General features: G+C 54.9%; 1 protein-coding gene and 1 long non-coding RNA gene across 2 annotated transcripts; both read left to right on the plus strand.

Annotated features, from left to right (window-relative positions):
• Positions 1-7,820: 7,820 nt before the first annotated feature.
• On the plus strand, positions 7,821-10,079 carry LOC137463847 (uncharacterized). The gene is made up of 4 exons (XM_068175240.1): positions 7,821-8,612; positions 8,866-9,053; positions 9,201-9,321; positions 9,920-10,079. The coding sequence occupies exons 1-4, from the start codon at positions 7,928-7,930 to the stop codon at positions 9,928-9,930; spliced, it is 1,005 nt and encodes a 334-aa protein (XP_068031341.1). The 5' UTR covers positions 7,821-7,927; the 3' UTR covers positions 9,931-10,079.
• A 170-nt stretch (positions 10,080-10,249) lies between these two features.
• On the plus strand, positions 10,250-11,370 carry LOC137463836 (uncharacterized). Its single transcript, XR_010993984.1, has 3 exons — positions 10,250-10,456; positions 10,803-10,920; positions 11,298-11,370. It is a non-coding gene; the product is annotated as an uncharacterized lncRNA (long non-coding RNA).
• Positions 11,371-11,632: the final 262 nt, after the last annotated feature.

The raw sequence follows: 11,632 nt of genomic DNA on the forward strand, positions 1-11,632 counted from the left end.
GGGCTGGGAAGAGTGGGGAGGCTCAAGGGGATTCACAGAGCTCCTCCTGCTACAAGGACGAGGACAAGGGAGTGGGAACTCAGCAGTGAGGAGAGCTGAGGGCTGGAGAGCAGCTCTGAATGACACTAAAATCCCACTGCACCTCTGAGACATTGCTGCTCCTCAGCCAGTGACAGGATGAGTCCCTAAGCCTGGGGCTCAGCCTTCCTCGTGGTGAGGGGCATCAAGGAAGGCAACAGTGTGATGGAGACTGCCATGGGCTGGGAACTCACTGGGGGAAAAGAGGGAGCAGTTGGGAAGTACAAGGCAGGTGGGGGACAGAACTGTTCAGATAAGGGCTTGAGCTACAGCTGGAGCAAGCTGCAAAATGTCATTTGGGGTCATCCCAGATTGATTTCATTTCAGAAGCCATTGAACAAGTTTATTTTGGGGTTGTGGCATGTTTTCCCTGGGAGGTGTACACTCTGCACACTTGAGCTGTGTTGCTGAAATGCTCCAGCAGGTCTGTGCTGCAGGTCACCCCATTTCTTCTTTGGCTGATTGCGGCCCGCTGCTGAGCTCCAGCAGAGCCCTGGCAGAGCCCAGAGCAGCCTCAGCCCCCGCAGAGCCCGGCTGCAAGGAGAGAAACCAGAAAGCGCCCGTCAGCTGAAGGCTCCTGTCCCCTTGTCCCAGCCGCCCGCGGTGCCCAGGCCATGCTGGCCGTGCCCAGAGCTGTGCCCAGAGCTGCCCATCCCTGCTGCCTTTGGGAGCAGAGCAGGAGGGCAGGACATGTGCCCAGCCTGCAGCCAGCCACGGCACATCCAGCCCTCAGCAGCTGCCCAGAGCAGGATGCTCCTGTGCTCGCTGCCATCTCCCCAAAGCTCTGATCCCACCATGCCAAGCAGACGGGACCCACCTGACGCCATCCCCCGCTGGAAGAAAAGCTGGTCCCAAACCATGTCCTCTGTGGATATTCTCAGTTCAGTCAGAGAGAAAAAGAGAAGGTTTTCTAACCAGGTGAGAGCCTGGGAGACAGTTGGGAGAGAATGTAAATAATTCTCTAATGTCTCTTGTTGTTCACATTGTTTATAGATGGGTTCTGCCACCGTGCGTCATTCACTGCACACCAATGGTGTGAGATGTTTTTACTCTAGGACCAATGAAATTAGTCCACACGATGTTCTCTATAAATAGAGTGGTGCATTTGAAATAAATCAGAGTTCATTCTCTTTGCCTTTGATTTGGAGTCATTTTTGTTCCCGTCCTGCTCTACGGCGACACTGCACTACCAAGATTGTGGCCCCCAAATCCATCAGTATTTATGTCTCCAGCTGCTGGCACCAATGGCAGGGAACGTCCTCAACAGTGCTGGGGCACAAAGTTACTTTCCACAGGTCATCTGACAGGGCCTTTTTCTCCCTGTGCTTCCTGTCTTTCTCCTTATCTCCTACTTGCAGTTTTGATAGGATTTATTCTTATTTTCTCTTGATCAGTGCTAAAATGCATGTTTCTCTTCCAAGTTTCATTTTTTTTAGTGATCCTGTCAAGCCTTTCCTCAGAAGCCTTTTTTAATTAAATTGAGAGTCAATTTCAGCAATTTTGGTGATTCCCTGTGTGAGTTACACAAATCTCCTGTTAATTAGGGCACCACTTAGGAAGGTACAAAGAGAAAAAGGATGTTTCTGTATGTCAGTTCAGTAGTGGAATATTCATGGATAGAGAGAGTTATTAGCTGAATTTTACACGTACTCCTAACCTGAAAGTGCAACGGCTAACTTGGGGAGCAATTAGAGCCAGATCTCTTCTTCTACCAGCTGGAATTCAAATGTAAAGGAAATACAGCAGGGTGAGAATGTTAGTGCTCAGCTCCTAAAGTGCCTTGTTAAGGTGTTGTTAGAGTAATGGAGATAAACATCTGGGTTCCCATTCCTAATTGTCAGTTTCATTGGCTCTGAAAACAGCAGAGATGTGCACATCACACTTATCAATCCATTTGGGGATGTTTTAGGTTTGTAATGTAATAGCTTTTTAGATCTCTAGACAATGCTTCCAGGAGTCTAAATGACTGAATGACTTTCTCCTTTTCTCCTCAGTCTTTGCATTCCTGTGCACCAGAGATCTTCAGTGAATGTGTTCCACTCTACTCCAGGCTGAATCTCTCAGCTGTGTTTACAGTGGCTGTCTGTGGGTCTCTTCTGCACAGCGCAATTTTACAATCTTCATTCCTTTATATCTCTGTTTTCCTGCTCTCTGTGTTATCACAGTTGTTCAGCAAGTTTTCTTTCCAAGAATACTAATCACAATATCCCAAAGGAATAAAAAACGGTTGGATATTTGTTCCCCAAGTATTTACAAAAGAACAACTTAAAAACCTGTATAAATGCTGGATGCAAATTGCAAATAAAAATTAACTTGAGAGTTCTCCCAAAAACCTTAAGAAAAAAACCCCATGTATTCAATAAAAACAGATAATTCATCTGCAGAATACAAAAAGGGGCATGTTCTAGAAGAGAAAATTTGTACAACAGTGCTGCACAGAATGAGATGCTTTCAAGCTTTTTGCACTTCAGGATCAGTATCATTCTCTGAACTGTAATGCTCTGCGCATGTTCTGCTCACCATGGCAGCTTTCTGCTCTCCCCTGGTACAGATCATCCTCCCAGCAAAGGGTGAGTGCAGCCACCACAACTCCCAGCACCTTCCCACACAGCAGGAACCTGAAGGAGAGAGATGGCTTTCACCAACTGCTGCGTGTTCTAATACTGCCACCTCTCAGCTGCTGAAAGCCTGAATTTCTGTGCCTTTTTCTCCTTCCCCAAATGTTACATTTTGCACCCCAAACCTGCAAACCATTCCTCTCATCAAAGAGGAATGTCTACCCCACCTGTATTTCAATGCCACCACTTGGCTCAGCCTCCTTTCCTTAGACCTACAACTTTTTTCCCAGTGTGTGAAATGCCTCCTCTTTAGAAAGGCATATTCCAGAGCTTAGCAGAACAGCAGGGGTGATGCATGGATTGAGAGCAGCCCTGTGGGGAAGGACTGGGAGATCCCTGAGAAGGAAACATTGGCTGTGAGCTGTGTTCTTGCAGCCCTGAAAGCCCTCTGTGGCTGTGTCTAAAGAGGGATGTCCAACAGGTCAAGGGAGGGAGTTCTGCCCCTCTGCTCGAGGGAAAGCCAGGAACAGGATGCCCATGGCTGTTGTGGATGTGCCCTCACTGGGAGTGTTCAGGGTCAGGTTGGATGAGGGTCTGAGGAGTGAGGTCTAGTGAAGAGTGGCCCCGAGCATAGCGGGGGGCTTGGACTAGATGATCTCTAAAGGTCCCTTCCATCCCCACCCTTTCTGTCATTTCATCATTTCAGGGCCCACGGGACAGGAGAGAAAAAGAAATGAAATGGGATCATGGCAGCAAGTTAATGGGGGGATATTCTGGGCCACAGATGCGCAAGGAACTCAAGATCAAACCAGCACCTTGGCCAAGAGTCCTCTTAAAGCATGAAATGCACCTCCTGGGGCGCATTAGTTACCCCAGGAAAAAGGGAATATTTTGGTACTCTGAAATTCCAGCTGCTGCCTGCACATTTAGACCGTTAAAAGTCCAATTCCAAATGAAATGGAATATAACTGCATATTTTAAGAGGCACTTTCTCAAGCAAGGAGAAACACCCTCCCCATAACAACACAAAGAAGTCCTGATGAACAAACTTCCGTCTTTTTCCTTGTGTATTGTTAAGCACCAAAGTATGGCAATGGACATCCTCCATCTGCACAGGTTTGAAGAGAGATCTCTGCACCCTGAGGCAGAGTCACATGGTGGTTGCACACAGCATCCTTGCCTCACAGCAGCCAAGCCTCAAACCAGGAGAAGTTAGTTCCAAGTGAAGAAAGAACTGCTTGGGCTGATGACTCTCAGGGATGACAACAGCCAGAGGCAGGAAGGGATGATGGCACAGCATGGCCCACGCGGTGATGGGTCCTGGGCTCTCCAGAGTCACGACAGGGTTCCTCTGGCCCTTGTACCCCACTCTGCTGGGACAGCAACTCCAGGTCCATCCTGAGGCTCTAGAAAGGAGCACAAAGGCACTGAACTCCAGAAACACAGAAACTTGGCAAGTGGAGAGGGACCCGGCACTGTGGGCAAGTGCCAGCAGGAGTGGATGGGGCTGGAGCAAAACATTCCTTCCTGCTTCTCCCTGAAGCAGGGACACAACCCTGTCCCACGGGGGGGGGACACTCTCACCCCGGGCTGGCCACCAGCAGCCAGGTTCTCCAAATCCCAGCAATGCCACAGAAAGGCAGTGACAGGAGGAGACATCATCGAGCCACAGGTCGTTCATGCTGGCAGCTCCCACCACTCCGCTCCTCACAGAAAACCTTGGCAAGGTGTCAGGAGCAGGGATGAGACACGGCCATGGACACATGACACAGGTGGCCAAGGCAGAGCAATATGGAAGTGCAGAAGTTTTCTTCTTTCTCCTATCAACATGCACTGGCGTGGACATGGCCTCCTGATGGAGGGTGACATCACCGAGCGCAGGATTGTGACATGTCCCCCCTCGCTGCTTAAATACAGACGTGGGCAGAGCCGGTGCCAGTCTGGCTCTGGCCTGAACTCCTACCGAGCCTGACTGCGAGGTGTGGAGGGTCAAGCCAGGTTTCTCTGGTGCTGAGTGGTGCCTGTTCTTGGCAGGTCCCAGTGCCAGTACCAGAGCAACCAGCAGGGTTTCCCCAGCCCTGCCTGGCTGGGGCAGAGCGTACCTGCAGCACTGACAGGAAACGTCCCCTGGTCAGACGTGGGCAGGTGACAGGGCTTTAGGGAGGTGGGAGGGTGTCCTTCTCCTTCCTCCCCTCTCATGCAGGGTGTGACACCGGCAACAGAGAGCAGCTCCTGATCCTCAGCCCTCCCCAACGTGCTGCAGCAGCCAAATATGGCCACAGAGACAGATGGCAACTGTGCCATCTGCCAGGACACCTGGGATGACGTGGCTTCTACTCTGCCCTGTGGCCACCAGTTCTGCCGGAGCTGCATCCTGCGGTGGGCACAGACAAATCCATCATGCCCACTGTGCAGAGGAGCAATAGAGACTGTCAGGTTTTCTGATGATGCCGGTGACTCTCTAGAGATTGTCATCACAGCCCCTGAGCAGCTGCCAGCAGCCACGAGCTCATCAGAGCGAGCTCCCGGCGGCCAGGACGAGAACAACCCCCATGGCCCTGTGCCGGCCCATCCCTCTTCTCCTCAGGAGACACCAGCCAGAGCTGTCGGCGGTGTCCTGCCCAAGGTCTGGGCAGGACTTTTCCGTCAACGACGGGAACTTCTGGACCCTGTGCGGACTTGGCTGAACCAGAGGATGGAGGCCATCCAAAGGGAGCAGTGGTGGATGGCAAGGAGCACAGAGTGCCATCCTGTATGTTCTCTGTGTGTGTGGGCCAGACCAGGAGGACATGATCCAGAGTCTGCAGGGCTTCCTGGAGGAACACACAGTGCCACTGGTCCAGGGCACCATCGACATCACTGTGAGACACTGCAGCTCAGGGGCCCAGAGTCTGCTGCACTCCCACGCTGCCACAGATGAGGATGACAGCCCAGCAGCCAGCAGCTGCTCCAGCAGCTCCAGTTCCATCTTCTCCAGCTCCCCCAGCCTCTCCAGACCCAACAGCCACAGTTCCCCCAGCTTCTCCAGCCCAAACAACCCCAACTCCTCCAGTCCTTACAGCCCCAGACCCAGCTCTTGGACTCTACCCAGCAGCCCTCAAGTGCCCACAGAGGAAGAAGAGGAAGCTGCCACAACGGAGGCCACCCCCAGCAGGGGTCAAAGCCATCCCCCAGTTGTGCCGGTGTCCCCAGAGCAGGACCAGCCCCACGATGAGGCAGGTCCCTCTGATCCATCTGTCCAGAGCACCAGCCTCAGACCCTCTGGTCCCACCCAAGGCAGGCACTGCTTGCCTGGGTGGCCCCGGCAGTCCCTAAAGAGAAAGGCCTCAAACTCTCCCCACCCCTGCAAGAGGCCCCACCTGCAGTAGAACTAGCAAGGCTCTTCAACTCCTTATTTTTAGAAAAATAAATAAATTGTTGTTATTTCCCCCACACAGTCTCTGGGCTCTGCTTCCTCAGCCTTCCCCTTGTGCCCCACCGTGGATGGCACCCATGTCCTGGGGGGCACCAGCCTTGCGCCCAGGGCCATATGGGCAGCTTAATTGTCTTCAAGGCCATTCTTACCTAAGAAGAAGATGCCTGGACTTTCATTTGTCTCAATGTCAATTCTACTCTTGGAGTTTTTCCCAGCTTTGTCCTTCCCAAGGCCGTTTGTGCGAAAATATCTCAATACTGCACCCCGGATCTTATGAGCATCTGCAAACAGCTGTTTTGTGATGCTAATTACATATCACTTTCCCCTATTACTTTTTAACAAATATTTTCTAAAATATCGATATAGTTACAATTATTGGCACAAATCATATTCATTTATCACATCTCTATCTGGCTTTGTTTGAAGGTGTAGGCTCAAAGCAAACTCCCTTAGTTCCTCCCTGAGCCCTGGCCAAGAGGAGGATGAAACCAGATGTTCCCACACTAGAAGTTGTGGTAGCTTGTTTATTCAACAGTATAAAATCTGGGCCCACTCACTTGGCGCAAAGTTGGCGGCCTCGCCTGAGGGTGGGCGAACCACATAGGAATTCCCAGTTACTGGGAGTGCTTCTCCAATCCCTTGGTGTGACAGGGCATCCCCAGCTGACGTGTGTGTCAGGACAACGGTCAAGTGTGAGGGTAACTGGTGATGTATCTTTCTGAATCCCTACAGGCAATCTTTTCTAGTAATAATCAGGTGCATTGCTTAGCTTATCCTTTTGTACTTCTGTGCTGCTTTGCCCTACAGTCAATGACACTTCTTCCTTAAGCTGGGGTGGGTGTCTTTGGTGCTGACCCTGCCAGCAAGCCATTCCCTTCAGAATTGGACTCGGTGGATCCCTTCCAACACAGAACATTCTGTGATTCTGTGATCACTTCTACAAAGTTTGCTCAGAATGAGTTTCAGCTAAAACACTTGGAATTATTTGCTGAAATTAGAGTTGGTAGATGGAACTCTTGTTGGTAAACAATGAAGGGAGAGAACAGCTTCATGTGGGTTTTTGGGGCGTTGCCCCAATTTTGTGGGTTCCTCCCTCCATTCTGGGATTTCACACCTCCGTTTTGGGGGTCTCCACCCAGCGATTTTGGCTTCCACTCCTTCCACTTTGGGGTCCCCCTTTAATTTTGTGCACCCCATCCCCATGTTCCACACATGCCCAGCGGCCCCAGTGTGCACTGAATGGCCAGCAAGGGACTGGGGAATGCTGGGACCCACAGTGATGTCAGTCATCCCTCCTGGTTACACACAGGACTCCTCGGCCCTTTTTGGGGTGCCCTGGAGTGCCAAGACCACGGGGAGGAAATGCCTTTGCTGCCATGCTGGGCAGGATCTTGCTTGGCCCATTATGGCCTCATGTCCCCTGTCTCTCATTGTCCTCTGACAGCCCCTCTGTCCCTGCACCCCTCTCAAGAGCAGGACTTTGGTGCCAGCACCCCCAGGCTCCAAATCCCCGCGTTGGCTCTGTCCCTATGGTATCCCCACGCGGCCGTTGCGCCGGGGCCGTTGTGGCGACAGCCGGCGAGCGGCGCCATGGCGGAGCTGCCGCTGCCCGCCGGGCTCAGAGCCAGCGCCTTCCCCGCCAAGCTGTGGCGCCTGGCGAACAGCCCCCGCGTCCGCTCCGTGCGCTGGGACAGCCGGGCCCGGGGGCTGCTCATCCACCGCTCCCTCTTCGAGCGGGAGCTGCTCAGCCCGGGCGACGCCCAGGGCCCGGCCCCGCACACCTTCAGGGCCACGCAGTTCCGCAGCTTCGTGCGCCAGCTCTACCGCTACGGCTTCCGCAGGGTGCCGGGCCGGGTTGGCTCAGCTGCGCCGGGCGATGCCGGCAGCTGGCTCCACTACAGCAACCCCTGCTTTCGCCGCCACCCGCCCCGACCTCCTGCTCCGCATCAGGCGCCGGAGCGCGGCCAACAGGCAGCGGCCGGCGGCGGGGCGGGAGGGCCGCAGGCGCCCGCCCCGCGGCTCCCAGCAGCTCCCCGGGGCGCGGCCGCTGCCGCACGGGCGGGACGGGCGCAGTCGCTTCCAGCCGCTCTCCAGGGAGCGGCCGCCGCTGCCGCCCGGGCGCCCGCCCAGCGGCTTCCTGCTGCTGCACAGGGAGCGGACGCTGCCGGACGGGCGGGAGCTGTGCAGCCCCCGGCCTGGCCGCTTCCAGCTGCCCCCCGGGCAGCGGCCGCTGCTCGCCCGGCGCCCGCCCTGCGGCTTCCACCTGCTGCACAGGGACCGGCCGGTGCCGGCCCGGCGGGAGGGGCCGAGCCGCTTCCAGGAGCTCTATGGGGAGCGGCCGCCGCCCGCCGAGCGGGAGCTGCTGCGCATCCCGCCCTGCGGCTTCTTCGGTTTCTACGGGGAGCCGCTGCTGCCGCTCGGGCGGGAGGGGCCTCGCAGCCGCTTCCAGCAGCTCTACGGGGGACAGCTGCCTCCGATCGACCGGGAGGTGCTCAGGATCCAGCCCTGCAGCTTCCAGCAGCTCCACAGGGAGCAGCAGCCCCCAGCCTACGACCCACGAGGTAGGAAAAGAGTTGTAGCCTTGCTTTTCCAAAAGGTCATGAAAAGTGACTGCTTGGAGTATTTTTCCACAAGGCTCTGTCATTCTCGGCCCAAAATTCTCAAGCTTATTTAGAAGGGGCACCTAGAAAGGCAAAAGATTCTCTGCCTGGTTTTCCTGCCTGCTTCCTGTGATGGTTGATCCAAGGCAGCAACAGAGATCTGTGTCCCAGAGCCACGTTGTGGAGTGTGACCAATGTCTTTGGATTCTTGCAGCCACCTCGGGCACTTCAGCCCCCAGCGCTCCACCTGGCAGTGCAGGTTGTGCAGCATCGACGGCCTCCAGCTCAGCCTGGAATGCACCTGGTGAAGAGCAGTTGCCACCAGTGGATCTTGGCTTTGCCATCGAGCAAATGATCCGGGAGATCAGGAGATCCCTGCCTGAAAGGTCTCCCTCTGCTCAGGTAACCCATTGGAGGGCAATGGAAGAGGCTGGGCTGAAAGCTTTTGAACGCTGTTACATGGAGAAGGAGAGTAACCGTATCCTTGATGTGATTCCAGCAAAATACTGAATGATCTTTAGTTTTCTTTTTTTCTATTGTTCTTTCAAGGGCAATATGAATGTTGCCCCTGAGTCTTCAGGAGGGGAGCCTGTGAACCGGGCTGCAGCAGAGGAAACTTCATCTGGCACCGAGAGCTGCGAGAACAGTTCCCCAGAGCCCGAGGAGCCTGGTAAGGACAGAGCCCCCGTTGGTTTAGAGAGGTGTGAGACGGCTGCTCTGAGCCTGCCTCTGGCAGGAAGGGAGACGAGAAGAGTTGAGTTCTTGTCTGCAGGGTTGGTGCTTCCTGGTGCCTTTAGTTCAAAGGCACATGCACAACCTGCCCGAGCCCTGCCCTCCACGCTTCGCCAGAGGCTTGGGCACTGAGTCCTCTGCTGTGGCAAGAGAGCAGGGAATAAACCTGACCTTGTGGGAGTTGTGCCACCAAGCTGGGTGTCTCAGTCTGGTTCATACCTCAGCCCCCAGCAGCCTTCAGCCATTTCAGTGAGGACTGTGGTCTCTGTGTCACTGGGACTGTCTGTGTTTCAAGCTCTCGTGGGTGCCATTTGCACTGTGGGTGCTGAGACTTTATTAGAATACTTAAATACTTTACACAGTTCCGTTTTGAAAACTTGGAAGGATCCCTGTTCTTTATAGAGCAGGCTTCAAATTGCCAAGTGAGAGTCTGCCTTTCAGGCCATCTTTTAATGTCCCTGATAGAAGGACAATTGGTGCTCAAGGGGCGCTTGAACAAGGGCCAGTATTGTCTCAGTGTTCCCTTTGCTTCCCAGATCCCATGTGATCAACTTGTCCAGGAGGGCTGCCCTGTGTGCCAGGAAGAGACAGAGGGAGAGCCTGTGACCATTGGGCAGGTAGAATTCCTCTGTCTCTAGTTATATTTCTAGATGTGTATAGTTCTATTTATTGATATATGAGGTTGTCTTTATAGGTTTATGTAGTTATATTTATCTATCTACATAGAGATTTGTCTAGTTAATTTATTTTTAGTTTTAGGTGTATATATTTACATTTTTAGATGTGCAGTTATAGTTGTAGATGTCCGTAGTTACATTTACACATGCATATAGGTGCAGGCCTCTTTTTATACATCTGTATAGGCGTAGGCCTCTTTTTAACCTCTTCCCCTGCTCTGCTTCCTCCCTCACCTCTTGCTTTTCCCCCGTGCCCCCTGTGTCCCCTCTCCCTGTGCTGGGTCCGAGCTGGCGGCCGGGCCGGGCGGAGCAGCAGTTCCAGCCCCGGGTGTCCCTGGAGCGGTGGGAGCTGCCGGTGGCCCCAGGCACTGTCCCCTGAGGAGCTGCTGAAGGACGGTGAGACTGAGGGGGCTGAGGGGGCGGTGACGCTGAAGGGACGGTGACCCTGAGGTGCTGCTGGGGCTGAGGGCTGTGGGGCAGCCGAGGGCGATGGTGGCACTGAGGTGACAGGGAAGTGGCACAGGCCGAGGGGTGGCGGGTCTAGGGGGACGGGATGGGTCAGAAGGGACTGAGGGGCTGAGAGGACTGTGAGGGGCTGAAGAAACTGAAGGGGGCTGGGGCTTTGCCGAGAGCATGGCGGGGCTGAGGGGATGGAGGGGGCCGGCAGGGAGCACACAGGGCTCCGGGACTGCAGCTCTGCCAGGCCTTGGAACCAGTTGCAGAGCCTCCGCTTTTGCCACAGCTGCAGTGGAGACCTCGAGGACAGCCAGAGACTGACGGGAGCCAGCAGGGAGAAGCTGAAAGCCAGCAGCAAGAGCAGGGAACGGGGACCTGCTGCTGCCACGCTGGAGAGAGCCCGGGTGAGGCCACAGGGCCGGGGAGGCAGGGTGGGGCTGAGGGTGGCGTGGGCTGTGGCCGTGGGCACTGCCCGGCGGGGCAGCAGCGGGCCCTGCCCGTGCTGGGGCTGCTCAGCGCAGCTGCCCCGGCCGGCACAGGGGCTGTCCTTGGGCAAGGCAGCTGTGCCGGCAGGGCCCGGGAGCTGTGCCGGCCGTGCCGGGCTGCCGGGGCTGCGGGACAGTCCCGCCGCGGCTGCGCTCACCACAGCCTGGCCCGCTCGGCTGCTTTTTCTTTCTAACCCTCCTGGGGAGGCTGTGAGATCTTCCCTTCCCTGATGGAAGTGCAGCTGCTGCCAAGGAAAACGTCCCCATACTGACTCAGTGCTCCCTTTGCTTCCCAGCTGTGCCATCTGCCGTCCCTGTCCAGGAGAGCTGCTCTGCACAGGAGGAAGAGCCCGAGGGAGAGGCTTTGAAGATGGGGCAGCAGCAAGAGCAGGGAACGCGTGTTATAAGTTAAAGTAAATAATTTGTCTGATCCTTTAGGAATTGATAAAAAGAATTTTATTGATTACAGCAAGCAATGACAAGCAAACAGCGCTGGGTGCAGCCGGGGAGTCAGTGCTCCGCCAAGGCTCACACCGCTTCCCTTTTCCCACGGTCCTTTATTCTCCCCCTTCTTCCGCGTTTGTGGCTTTTCCGGGAGTACTCTGTGCGTGTGCCTCCAGTTGCTATGGGG

This window comes from Anomalospiza imberbis, chromosome 30, assembly GCF_031753505.1.
Source record: "Anomalospiza imberbis isolate Cuckoo-Finch-1a 21T00152 chromosome 30, ASM3175350v1, whole genome shotgun sequence".
NCBI lineage: Eukaryota > Metazoa > Chordata > Aves > Passeriformes > Viduidae > Anomalospiza > Anomalospiza imberbis.